A 13,789-nucleotide genomic window follows, 5' to 3' on the forward strand; every position below is an offset into this window, starting at 1 on the left:
CTACCTCCCAAAAAAAGTGGAATGGTGTCACAGATAAAACAAGAATGGCAAAATGGTGATTCATGATACTATTCTACTAGGTTTTTATATTTTAAAATATCTACATTTAAAAAAAATACCTTCCTTACAAAATACTTCCTTTTTTCTCCCCATGTTCTCTCTGCTCAGTTCAAATTCACTTCTTAACATCATTCCTACAGGACACATGATCCTGGCCCCAGAGGCACCAGAAGAGCACATCCCAAAGTGGCTCCTCCTAACCAGGATGGAAGGGAGCAAAAACTCCAGAGCCCACTTCTGCAGATTTGCTGTTTCCAAAGCTGTTTTTCAGTTGATTCCATTTACATCCAAAAATGAGGATCCTGTCTATATGCGTACTTCAACAAAAATTCTGAGCATTTATGATGAATTTCCATCTACTGCAAGAAAACAACTTAACCATTTTGTTTGCTTTCTCTTCCTGATCTGATGTGTAAGACCTTGAGCTAAGGACTATAACCTAATTTCTAGCATTCTGGTGAAAATGGGCTGGAGACAGATCTATGGGCCTTGAGGGAAGTAGTCAATACTGAGGTCAGTCATGGGACGAGAACAGCAAATTTAGGAGGTTCCTTGCATACAAGACAAAGACTGGCCCTGCCTCTGGAGAACTGCCTGGAGTAACCTGTCGGAAGGATTCCAGGATACCATTTGAGATAAACAAGACAGCTGAACAGATTTGGTCTATAAAGAGTTTTCTATCCCTGGGGCTCTGGCTGAGAGTACAAAAAAAAACCTTGGATATTCTGAGAATTATAAAGAATGCCCTTTCCTTCTCCCTAGCCTTTCCTGAAGATGGGAAAATTACTTCTTGGGTAATTCTACCAACTTTTGATAATATTGTTATAATATTTTTCTGTGAATGATCCATACTCCCTTTTTACCACTTTCCTGGATCCTGAGTTACATTCTTTACTTTGGGGATGTATGGGGTAGTAGTTTATTAGGTACTGACATATTTGATAGGGTTCTCAAATATGTTCCCTTGCCCAGGCCTCAGCCCCTTTGGTGCTATCAGGTTTGAGTACTCCGCTCAGGTTGCTGCTGTTTCTTTAAATTTACATTGCCGTTTTTGTTTTCACATTGCTGATTCAGGAAAGGAGTCTTAGAGGTATGGTCTAACGCCAGGGTGGTTTTTTTTTGTTGTTGTTGCTGTTTTTTTTTTTTTTTTTTTTTTAATTACCTGGCATCTCTCTTTAGTCACTTCCTAATGCATCTGCCCAGGTGGGGATCCCCTATCCACCAGAAACAGGCAGAACACTCATTCTTCCTTCTTTAGCAATGTTGAGGTTCCTGGTTCTGGGCTGAACATAAACTTCCCTCTGAATCCATACTTGCCTGTTCTCCAGGGCGGGTGTAATCTGTCCTTACTGCTCTTTCAAGTAGTACAAGGACACCTTCTCCATATTTCTGGGTCTCCCATGGCTTTGCTTTCTTTTAGAAAACAGGATCTGGGAGATGGACTACCTGAGTAAGTTACAGGAACTCCCAGGTTGGAGTTGTTGGCAGCTGTTACTGGACTCATGGTGACCTTCTCCCCTCAGGGCTCACAATGCAGGGTGAATCGGACTGTAGCCTACTTCTGGAATAGCAACACCACCTGCCTTTGAGAGAAGGAACCCTGGAATCCACAGACCAGTTTTCAAGGTCTCCTCCTCTACCCTCCTGCTATTTTCCCTTTCTAGGCCTTAAGAAAACTAAAAATTACTTGCACTGTGAGGAGGCAGACACCAGAGTGTGAGTGGCACGCTTCCCTGACTGGCCACTTGTCACCATGTTCACAGCATCAGGAGTGATGGAGGTGGGGAGGCCTTATGCATGTAGTGAGTGTGGCAAGAGCTTTAGATACAGCTCCATGCTGCTGCAGCACGAGCATGCCCACAGTGGTGACAGCTGCTTCCACTCTGTAGGGTGTGGACAGCCCCGTGCTGGGTCTGCTAACCTCTACGCTCATAAGCAGGCCCGCGCAGGCCAGACACTCTACATCTGCAGCGAGTGTGGCCAGAGCTTCCGCCGCAGTGGCAGTCTAGATCTGCATCTGGGAATGCATCAGCCGCACGGCCTCACCTGCCCCTGCCGTCTTTGTGGCCGACGCTTCCTTCACCTATCAGTGGTGCTGCGTCAGAGCCGCCATCATCCGCCTGAGCAGCCCTGCCGCTGCCCAGCGTGTGCCCTCTCCTTCCGACAGAGTGCTCTGCGTTTCCACCAGGCACGGGCACACCACTTAGAGGCACACCGACCCCTATCCAGGCCCGCTCCTCCACTGTGCACAGTGCCCCCACAGGCCCTCCGCAGCAGTGCAGGGTTGCAGATTCACGGGCGAGTCCATTTGGTCCAGAGCCCCAGCCACTCCACATTCCAACATCTCTGCGACATGGACGCCCACCAATGTGGTGTGTGTGGTAAGAGCTTTGGCAAGGGCTCTACATTAACACAACATCTCCAGACGCACTCTGGAGAGAAGCCTCTCAAATGCCTAGAGTGCGGCAAGGCCTTTTTGGAGAGCACTACACTGGTTCACTATAAGCGTATGCACACAGGTGAGAAACCCTATGCATGCAGCGACTGCGGACGCTGCTTCAGTGACAGCTCCACACTGCTGCATCATAAGCGCAGCCACTGGGGTGAGAGACCACATGTGTGCATCACTTGTGGCAAGGGTTTTGGACAGCGATATGCTGTAGTGGTACACCTGCACATCCACACAGGTGAGAAACCCTTCGTGTGCCCCGAGTGTGGCCGTAGCTTCAGCCACCACTCAGACCTCACCAAACACCAGCGCACACACACAGGAGAAAAGCCCTACCACAGCGAGTTGTGTGGCAAGCGGTTCACGTGCGTGTCCAACCTAAATGTACATCTGCGTAACCATGCAGGCCACAAGCCACTTAAGTGTCCTAAGTGCGGAAAGGCCTTCAGTGTCGCCTCCAAGCTTGCACTGCACCGGAAGACGCATCTGGGTGAGCAGCCGACAGACTGTACTGAATGTGGCAAATGCTTCAGCCACACCCGGTCGCTGACACAACAACGGGCCCACAAGCACACTCCCATGGCTGCTGCTGCTGTTCCTGCTGCAGCGGTCACTGAGGCTACAGCAGGATCTGCCCTCATCTTCATTGACCCAACTGAACAGAAAATTTAAGGCTCTTTATGTGCCCCCTTGAGGAAGACTTGTTAAGGAGTTTCTCTGAAGGAGCTGACCAAGCATTCCTATAGTACCAAGGACCAAAGGGGCAATTCACATATGGTTTGGGAAGACAAAGACCTGCTGCTGTCTTTTTCGTTTGTTGGTAGCCCTTCACTTGGCCTGCCTTGCCTCTACTTAACTCCCTCCTCAGCTCTTTTCCTATTCTTATTCCTTCATCTCCCAACTTCTGTCTCTTTGGGATGTGGGTGCAAGGAGTCAGGGAACCCACAAGAACCTGTGTGGAGAGCCCTGGTATTTGTGTGTCCTCTTGCTGCCACTGGGATCTCTGTTTCTTTCCTGTTTTCATGCCTCTTTTCTTCCATCTCCTTATTCCAGCTTGTATTTCCTTGCCTCTCCTTGTATTTTTTGCTGTCCTGCCTCTTCAGGCAATGATCACAGATTTGGCCAGTCACACATGCCACTGCTGTGGTCTTTTTGCCTCTTAGTTCCACCCAAGAAACCTCTGTCACTTTCTCTTTCTGCTTGAGAGATGTAGATACTGAGGTAGGAAATTTATAGGCAGAGTGAGAAGGTGGGAGAGCTCATTTTAGTGCCTGACATCTCCATGCCAAGAATTGCCAGCTCCCTGACAGAGATGGCCCACACAGTGACAGTGGGCAAGGCCCTCCACATGGCCATTATCTGCTCCCTTGCAAGATACTCTTAGGACAGTATTCTTCAGCCAGGTGAGGGGCATTTGCCCTAGGACCCAAGTCAAGACCATGTGGGACCACAAAGTCCTGTACTGCCAAGAGGAGCATCAGAATGTTATTTTCAAATGAGGCTTGGAACCATGGGGAAGCAGATTCCAGAGGACAGAAAGCAGGATGGAGTCTCCTGGAATCACTGGAAAAAAGCCAGTGATTTTTTTGCTTATGACTGGTGAAATAAGGAGTTATTTGTTTGAATTTTGGACGCCAAGAGCCCTTTTTGCCAAATGTAAGGCTACTATCTTCACAGACCTTGGGAATGATCTAAGAAGCAGGTTCTTTTGTAATTCCCAGGTCTCTCATCCTTCCTGTGTTAGTCTTTTCATCGCTGTAACAAAATACCTGAGAAAATCAATTTAAAGGAAGATTTATTTTGAGTCACGGTTTCAGGAGTTTTGATCCATTGCTTTGGGCCTGAGGTGAGACACAATGTCATGGTGGAAAGGGTGTGATGGCGCAGAGATGTTCACCTCATGGTAGCCAGGAAGCAGAAAGACAGGAAGGGTCCAGGGACAAGATACACCCTTCAAAGGCCCTACCTTCTAATGTTCCATTTAGCTATGAATTCATGAAAGGATTAATTCATTGATGGAAGTTAGAGCCAGTAACCCCTCAAAAGCCTATCAGCTAGCAACCAAGCCTTTAACACATGAGCCTTTAGGGGACACTTTTAGATTCCAACTGTTAACACTACCCAAGGTAACTCAGCTATCTTGCAGGTAGGACCTCTGAATTCTGCACTAGAAGGCCAGAGTCTCAGGATCTATACATAAGGCTTTTTCAGTTAATGGCAAATAGAAGATAGACCAGGATCACATGCCTCATCCTGGTCCAGCCAGTCCCACTGAAGTATGACCCAGTGGGTCATAGCCTTTTCTACTTGAGTGTGAGGGTAGGTGTCATACTTGATAGAAAAGAGTTGCAAAGAGCCCAGAAAGAAAACTTGGCCCTCAGGGTCAAGGCAGGTTAGGACCTGCACCTATACTGCATTCTGGCACATTTTAACAGCCTGCTTTCAAAGGAATCCAGGATTCCTGCATCTCAGGTGCCAAAACATTTGCTCTGCCCACACATGCAGACTACTAAAGTAGTCAGGCTTCTCTAGAGCCCAGTCATGCTCCCATCCTGTGCTGCCCATCACCCTGGTTCTAGATGTCTGGAACCAGACCTCTGGGGACCAGGCATCTGACATTTCTCATCCAGGCTATCTCTCCAAATCTTTTCAGTCCCTGGAGTCTGGCTTCCCAAGCAGAGGGGAAGTGCTTACTGCTGAAGAAGCCAAGGTGGAGCCTGAGGAGGTAAGGGGCCCAAACCCCTCAGTAGACCTTAGGGATTCAGGGGCTGAGATGCTGGGACAGGACTCTAAGAGGCCAGGTGACTCTTGGGTTGGGAGCAGGGCTGGGTGACTTTTGCTGCAGTGGGCTGCAACACTGTCTGGCTTCTCAAAGCGCTTGCCACAGAATTCACAGGGGAAACGCAAGGCAGCCACTGTTTCTGCATGCTTGCGTCGGTGCCAATTCAGGGAGGCTTTCTGGCGGCAGGTAAACCCGCATATCTCACACCTGGAGCCAGGAACAGAGGAAGGAAGGAAGGAACTTCAGTCTATCTTCACTTCCCCAGGGATCCCTCCTGCTCTCCACTGCCTGGGCATCCTGCCTGGCTGCCAGACCCCACCTCCTCCCCATGGCCCCTGGCCTTCAGACCCCTCCCTGGCACTCACTGCAGGGGTTTCTCTCCTGTGTGGATGCGTCTGTGAATGACGAGGTTGCTGCTAGTGCGAAAAGATCGGGCACAGAACTCACAGATGTAGTCCCGGGTGTCTGTGGGCACATGAGAGACACTCCAGTCTCCATCCCCAGGCTATGACCCTCCTCGGCCCACCCTACCTACCGTCCCCACAGAATGCACCAGTCATGGGGAGCAGGAAGCCTGGATTCCAATAAGTTGTTGTCCAGATAACTGAGTGAGATATGAATACAGAGAATGGGACACATGACTAAAAGACTTCATTATGTCACCAATGAGCTTTCAGTGTAGGTACACTCCCTGTGCCTGGGACCCTAACCTGGGTTTTTGTCAAAGTAAAAGCAAGGAATAGAGAGCTAAGTCACGATGTGTGCACAGAAAGTACCAAGCAGCAACCACACTAAAGCCTGGAGTCAGGGACAGAAATCAAGATTTAAGTCCAAGCCCCAAGGGCACCTAGCAAATGGAATTATCCCCACCCAGGCCCACATATCCCATCTCTCCCAGCCTTGTTTGCAGGTATCCAATCCCCTCTACTCTTTTTCCTGAAACCACCCTTCCAGCTCTCAGGATGCTGTGGTTTTTCTCCTATATTGCCAAATCTAAGGTAGACTTGGTAGACTACGGTAGACACATTGTCATTGCTTCTGATGGCGTCCTTCAGGCTTCTGTCACTCTACCTCTCTGAAGACCTAGCCCACAACCAACACATACCTCTGCAGCCTCCTCCATTGGTCCCCATCACTACCCCTTGATCCTTACAACTCTGGATCTTGGTCCTCTACTCATCAGCCACTACTGCTGTCATTCAGCACTCCCTCAATTTGTTCTCTGACTTCATCCCCACCCACCTTCAGCCATCAGCACTCCCAGGTCACACCCAAGCACTGTGCTACCTCATTGAAATTGAAACTTTAAGCATCCTGGTTCCAGTAAGGGCCTCCTTCCTTGTCCTTCTATGATAATCCCATAACTCCAGGCTACCAATCCATTAGCCCCACTACCGTCGCATTCCATCCTTCTCCCCTCAGCTCCATTTTTGTGGCCATCTTTATAGCATTCCTTTAGTCACACTACCAATCAGCTTGCCTCTCTCTCCCTCAGTGGCACCTGCTTGGTTAAAGCACAACTCAGTATAAAAACAATCCCTGGCCTGCTCTAGGCCATGGCCTCTCCTTGCATCTACGCCACAGCTTCAATCCACCTACATTTCCCTGGCAAGGTCTCTCTCCCACTGTCTAGACTCAGGAAAACATTTCACACCATCTCTTTTCTCCACTAGTCTCCAATACTCCCAGTCCCCTACCTCACTCTGCAGAGTTCTTATTTTTGTTTAGTCAGCAAGAAAAAACCAGTATAGAACATCTACATCCTCTGCCTACCAAATCCACTAGCTAACTTGCACCTGTGCCCATATATACATATATGAGTATGTGGTCACCTTCACCATGCCTCTTAAAACTCACTCCTTCTCATCAAAATTCCCAACCACCCTGGTGTTACCATGCCTTTCCTCTCTGGAATCATTCCCATCCCTGTGTCTCAAGCCAACAACCTTCCAGTCAATACCTTTATTTCTTTGCTTGTCTTCATAGAAAAACCCCAGGATTATAGACTTGCTGTTACCACTTCTCAGCTCTGCACTACTTAGAACTACTCCATATGGCTACCATTCCCACAGTTCAGCTGCTCCTTTTATATCTTGTTATCTGGTAAAGGATGACCTCCCTACTGCAACATCTGGTGGCCTATTCTCATCCTCACCTTACTTGGCATGCAGTACTGCACCACCACCACCCTCCCCCCAGAACAATTTCTGCACTTCTGTCCCTAAGTACCACTTTTTTTTGCCTTCTTCTCCACCCACCTGGTCTGCCCTCTAATGACAGGTGGGCCACACTCAGGCCTCTTCTCTGCCTCTACTCACTTTTTATGTAGGAATGCTCCAGCCAGATGGCAACAAATACCACACATATGCTCACAACACACACATTTATATTTTACCCAACATCTCCACTAAACTCCAAACTCACATTTTCTGGGATATTTAATTAACATGTCTTGAGTCAAATTTCCCTCTCCCCAGCCATTTCTCCATTGTTTTCAGGAAATCACATCACCTTCTGCCCAGCTGTTCAGGCTGGAATTCGAAGTCACTCCGACTACTCACCGCCTATCTCACCTGTGGCTAATCCATCCTTTCCACAGCGGCCCTTTTGGCTCCATTTATACACACGAGTCTCCAGCCACTGCTCACCAACTGCTACTAGCAAGTCCAGGCTATCATCATTATCCACATGCACATCGTTGTAGTCGCCTGGCAGCTGAGCAACCAGCTCTAACCATCTGCAGTCCCCGCTACTCTCCACATAGCAGCTACACTGATTTTTTTCAAAATCAGCCATGTGTTTCTGCCACCCAGATGATATCTCACTCAAAGTAGGAGCTAAGCCATCCTTACTGGTCTTGGAGGCCTCCTCAATTTATATGACTAAGACTTTCTTTTTTAACCTGGCTGCCTCCCTATTCCTGGAACACACCACACTGATGCCACCTTAGGGTCTTCCCACATGCACTAGCCACCACTCCTCACTTCACTTAAGTCTTTCCTCAGATTCTTCTTTTCTATAGGAGCAACTGTCCTCCATCCTCCTTCCCTTTCCCTGTTTTCTCATCTCTTCATAATCCTACATCAATAGAGTGGATGTCTCACTCCACTCTATACTCACTACTATACTCAGCACCTAGAACAGTCTCAAGCAGACAAGTGCTTAGCACACAGAATGGAGGATAACAGTGAGAGTCATCCCTCAGAGAAAGGTGAAGGGCCCCACAGATAGGGAGGTGAAGTAGATGGAGTTCCACTACTCACCACTGTGCAATTTCACATGCTCCTTCAGGTGTTTCTTAAAGTTGAAAGACTTCCCACAGGCTGGCTCAGGGCAGCAGAATGACTTCTGATGGATGTGCTGGTATTTCTTGTGGTGCTAGGAAGGAAGTGGGTAACAAGGAAGAAAAGGCACAAGAATGACTGCCTTCTCCAGGGAGACCAACTAAGCTGACCCAGCAGGTAAGCTCCTCAGCTACCCTCCTTTCCCCCATACCACAGTTTTGTCAGTGCTTAGTCATCCTAGTTCCATCTCCACCTACATCATGTGTAGCATACCCATCCCATCCTGACCACTAAACTCTGAACTCACCCTGTTTTGCCCTTGACTTCTATTGAATCACTTAGGTCTGGGGGTGTGGCTGAAGGGGTAGAGATACTGTCTAGAAAGCACCCCCAAGCTCAAACCCCAGTAGTTTGGTTGTATAGTGGTGAGCATAGCTGCCTTCCAAACCCCAGCATCACCAAAAGGAAAATAAAACATTAACCTTAATTCACTTCCCTGCCACACTTTTACACTGCAATGTCTTGCAATGTTCTCCATATAAAAGTGTCAATCTGAATGACACTCCTGGTTTACCCAACCATGGATTCATCATCTGGGATGGAACATAGTTTGGGTAAATGAGATTATCCTTAACAATATCAAATTAACATACAACAATCTCTCTGACCACTTTATGTGATTCTCTTCTAAATATACTTTGGAAACACACTCACACACAACCTCTCAATGTGTATTACTTTACTTTTTAAGGGTTGTTTTTCGTTTTCTTCAGTGCTGGGGATCTAATCCAGGGCCTCACACATGCCATGCAAGTGAGTTACATACCCCAGCCTGAGTAATGGGTTCTTCTACTTTAGTGCTCTGATGTGGAAGTCTTTCTTTTCTTTTTCTTTTTTTCCTTTTCTTTTCTTCCCTTCCCCATCCCCTTCCCTCCTTCCTTCCTTCTTTCCTTCTCTCTCTCTCTCCCTCTCCTCTCTCTCTCCCTCCCTCCCTCTCTCTTCTCTGATCCTCCCTCCCTCCCCCCTCCCTCCTTCTCTCTCTCCTTTCTGTCTCTCTTCCTCTCTCCCTCCCTCCCTCTCTCTCTCTCTCTCTCCCTTTCCTTCTTTGGTGGTACTGAGGTTTGGACTCAGGACCTTGTGTTGCCAGGCAGCCACTCTACCATTTGAGCCTTGCCTCCAGCACACATTTCTGATCTAATTTTGCATCTTAGTTCACTACATTGTACGGGCCATTCCCCTTCATCATAATTCCAGTTTTCCACCTGTAGCCTCACTGTCATTCTGGAATTGTCTCCCTTTTTCACAATTCCTCTGTTATCTTTTGTAGCTAGTGTTCTCCCCTGTCCTATCCACCCACACCTCACTATTTCTCTGGTCTACAGCTCTCCTCTACACTTAGGATATGCTCTGCTGAGGGCTCTGACGAACTATGGGGCTTCAAACTTCTTGCACAATAAGGTTGAGATCAGGACCATTTCTTGTGCCTCTTTTTTTTTTTCTTTTTTGGCAGTGCTGGGGATCAAACCCAGGGCCTCACATTCTAGGCAAGTTCTCTTATTGGGGCTACTCCCCACCTAGGCACATGGGCTTCTTTTCCTCAGCTTCTTCCCAACCTTAGGGGCTACACAGGCCTCAACCTGTGCAACTCACATTCAGATACTGCCGGTTGGAGAAGATCCTTCCACAGCCAGGGAAGTCACAAGGCATCAGCTCTCTTTTGGCAGCTTTCCTGGAGTTGGAAAATGTGGAGTGAGAGGACTCACTTGCTCTCCTCCACCTCCCTCCTCTTGGCCCACCCTAGAGTCCCATCTTCCCAAGTCCTACCTAATTCTCTTGGGCCCAATTTGTGCAGTGTCCTCATCCCAGGCAGAGACTGGGGCAGCAGACAAGGCCTGAGTCCCAGGGCTATGGGCAGCAAAGAGGAAGCAAAGGGCCTCGAGGGAGGTACGTCACAAGACACCCACCCTCAGTCTCATTCATTAGGTTACCTCGCCAAAGACTCAGTGTGCTGGGCTGCCAGAGGGGTCCCACTGAGCTCCAACTGCACCTCAACTGTTGATGTTAGAGGAGCTCTGGAACCCACTGGGGATACTGGCAAGGAGGAGACAGCAAGAGGAGTTGTGAGAACTGCAGGCGAAAGTGGTCTTTCTCCCTCAGATGTGCAGGTGACAGAGGAAAGGGGTGGTCTAGGGACATCTGGTTCACTGCTGAAAAAGAGAACCAAAGCAGTCAGGCATTATCTCTCTGGGCATTCAGCCACATTGATCCAACCTTAACTCCTAGACTGAAAAAAATTCCCAACTTGAACAACCCTTCCCCAAGCCAAGCTTTCCATTTATGCCTGCTTTTATCTCTAAGTCTTCTCCAGAGCCTGACTTCACTCCTTTCCACATCCTCAATTCAAAGCCTCCAGTTCCTTCTACCTTCTCCAAAGTCCATGCTACCCTCCCAACCAATAAGCCCATTTCTTGGGCCAGCTGCCTCTTCCCTCTCTTGCTCTGTTCAGTATCATCCCTCAACCCCAACTGGCTCATCTGGGGAGGAGCTGTAGGTCCACAGGCTGGCATCACTGAGCATCTCTTCTTCATCCTCGTCATCATCCTCATCTTCCTCATCCTGTTCCTCTCTGGGAGGCAGGAAGGTCTCAGGTGGGGGTCCCACACCCCTGCAAGCCCAAGGAAGGCAAGTCTGAGGTTATTCTCCCTCACCCCTACTATTGTGCAAGTCCATCCTGTCCCTTCTATCTCTCATCCTCACCTGGGTAACCTGGCTTCTTGAGTCCTCTCATCATGCTCAGATTCCAAACCTGTTGGCACAGATAAGGTCAAAAGGGAAGAAATGCTGGACTCAAGGAAACGAGAAGTGGAGTTTAAGGTCTAATTCTTAAGGAGGGAGAGGGGACAGAGGCTACGGGAAATGAGAAGGGGTATTTTACTTTAGAAATGATACATTTATGTGGTCCCCTACTCACCTAATTCTTCCTATGGGCAACCTGGCTTCCTGTGTGCCCTTGCAGAGATATCTTATACAAATGTATACAAATATATACTCTTTTTATCCTTATTTTTATTTTCCATACCATACATCCTACTCTGCTTTGCTTTTTGATGCCTAACAATGTATGTGAGAACCTATTTCCTTGTTAGCATAAAAGGATCATTTTTAGAAACAAGTTCTGAGCTACTTAAGATTGGAAACCTTTTTTCTCCCTTTTCTCCACACTTCTTTCCCCCAACCTACCTGCAGGCTCCTGCCTGCTCCTGCCCTCCGGACACCAGCCTGCCAGGGAAGTATGTGGAATAGGAGCTGGCTTGGGGGCCTCTGGAGGTGTAGGGTTCAAAGATGGTTCCCAGGAGAAGGTGTGGCCTGCTGAGCACTCCCACACAAGTCCCCCATCTTGGCCTCCAGGCCCTCGAAGCCCAGGCACTAGGCTGCACTCTCGGCTGTGTGCATGAGACAATAGCACCAGATACTGCAGACCCTTGGGGGGCAAAGGCTCTGGACCTGGAGAGGTGGGGGAGGGTGTCAGGCTGGGATGTAAGGCCTCCTTCTTCTCACCAAGAAAGACACTTAGACAACGCTGTCAATTCAAACCCCTGGACAACCTCAGCCCCATTCTTCAGAATGATAAATATACCCCTAAACTCCTAAGATGCTGCTCCTTTCTTCAGATACTTCCCCATCTGACTACTCCTCCCCATTCCATTCTCCTTTCCCAAAGTTATTCAGGGCTTCTGATCCAACTCTCTGAGGGAGGGAGTTTCTGGAAAGCACCACTCCCTGCTGCTTCTCTTCGTTCTGTCTCCTATCCCCAGCCATCTTCTACCTACCTGCACAGAGGATGCAGCCTGAAGAAGTGTACCTACCAGAGGGAGAAGCTGCAGGTCAGATCAGAGCCCAAGTAGCCAATCACCCTCAGCCCTGGGCACTCACACACTAAAGGGGCCAGCCCTAATGGCCTCTTACTCGCTGGGACCTTGAGGAGAGGAGCAGGACCTGGGAGGCCACAAATCACACTGGCCATCCTGCTGAAGAGAGAAACCTGAGGGTGTAAAGGAGCAAGGGCCAAGCAATAGGACTTGGCCCTGGAGAGGGGGCTAGGGGCTTGCTGCCTGGGTGCCCACCCCTGGAGCCCCTCGCCCGGCCCCTAACCGGTCCAACAGGAACTTGGCGAGCTGTGAGTGCAGGGAGAAGCCCAGTCGCTCCTTGAGGAGACACCACTGCTCCATGTGGCCGCCCAGGCGGATGCGGCACTTGCTGCGGCGCGCATCCAGCTGCCTCCGCTTCTCCCGCCGCTTGCGGGACGCGTCTGCCACAGGGGAGGAAGCCATGTGTGCCCGGCCTGGAGAGTGAAGGAGATAGACTGTCTGAACCGTGGTGGCCCGTGGAGCCCCTGGCTCCACTTGCCGCTCGGATTTCAGTTTCCTTATCAGCGAACTGGGGCAAGAATAAACTATTTCACTAGGAGTCGCTGCTCCTTATAGAGCAGGGTGTGTGAGCTCTGCTCTACAAGGTGCCTGTCGTAGGGTGGGAGGTAAGGAGTAAAAGTTAGAACAAAGGCCTGAGACTCCGGGGAAGGGGCGTGAGAAATTTCAACTGAGGCAGCCTTTACTGGTCTATAGGGGAGAGAGAGCTGGTGTTCTGGCGTGCAACTGGGGGAGCGCCTCAGCTCGAGTGGGGGTGGGGCCGGAGGTCTGGAGGGCGCCCCCACCGGGTCTCTGGCGGTCCACTGAATGCTTACAACGCGTGGGACAGACCAGTCCCAAAGGCAGCTCTTAGGCTGCCCAAAGCCCCCGCCGCGGCCCACCCACGCCGGGGTCTTACCTGCGCGCCCCACCCGCCCTCACCCTGACTGCGCCTGCGCCTCCCTGGCCTCGCGTGCAGGCCCAGAGAGCTGCGGAAGCACAAGGCCCCACCTCGCGCGCGCCGCTGTCGTTTCTCTTTTAAGAAGAAACCGTCCCCCTTAGCGTCGGTGACTTCAGCCGGGAACTGGGGCTCGGTCGGAGGGGGAGGAGGAATCCGAGGCGCGCGGTGTGCGCCTGCGCACTGGGCGCCCCCCGCAACTCCTGCTGGGAACTGTGGTTCCTCTGCAGGAATTGATTGTGTGTGTTGCCTAGCCCTGAGGGAGGTGTGGGTAGCTTCCGTGAACAACGCCTATTCTTGATGACCAAAGCCTTGGGGAAAGTGCAATAGAGTTCGGCCGTCTTCTATACA

At 49.8% G+C, this 13,789-nt stretch overlaps 2 protein-coding genes across 4 annotated transcripts; one reads left to right on the plus strand and one right to left on the minus strand.

The window, feature by feature from the left end:
• The first annotated feature begins 1,218 nt into the window (after positions 1–1,218).
• Znf672 (zinc finger protein 672) lies at positions 1,219–4,318 on the plus strand. The gene has a single exon (XM_020162142.2). It carries the CDS (start codon positions 1,814–1,816, stop codon positions 3,179–3,181), a length of 1,368 nt encoding a protein of 455 aa, XP_020017731.1. The 5' UTR covers positions 1,219–1,813; the 3' UTR covers positions 3,182–4,318.
• On the minus strand, positions 4,288–13,633 carry Znf692 (zinc finger protein 692). Of its 3 annotated transcripts, none has more exons than XM_074056129.1 (13): positions 13,492–13,633; positions 12,728–12,917; positions 12,406–12,437; positions 11,816–12,079; positions 11,333–11,381; positions 11,106–11,240; positions 10,564–10,782; positions 10,400–10,480; positions 10,226–10,304; positions 8,555–8,669; positions 5,845–5,895; positions 5,657–5,756; positions 4,288–5,498 (listed from the first exon to the last, which is right to left on the minus strand). In XM_074056129.1, exons 2-13 carry the CDS (start codon positions 12,904–12,906, stop codon positions 5,159–5,161), a joined length of 1,644 nt encoding a protein of 547 aa, XP_073912230.1. In that variant the 5' UTR covers positions 12,907–12,917; positions 13,492–13,633; the 3' UTR covers positions 4,288–5,158. The 3 variants fall into 3 exon arrangements, with proteins under 3 accessions (XP_073912230.1, XP_073912231.1, XP_020017728.1); XM_074056130.1 differs by having other exon boundaries at positions 13,423–13,569; XM_020162139.2 differs by lacking the exon at positions 5,845–5,895.
• Positions 13,634–13,789: the final 156 nt, after the last annotated feature.

This window comes from Castor canadensis, chromosome 15, assembly GCF_047511655.1.
Source record: "Castor canadensis chromosome 15, mCasCan1.hap1v2, whole genome shotgun sequence".
Taxonomy (NCBI): Eukaryota; Metazoa; Chordata; class Mammalia; order Rodentia; family Castoridae; genus Castor; species Castor canadensis.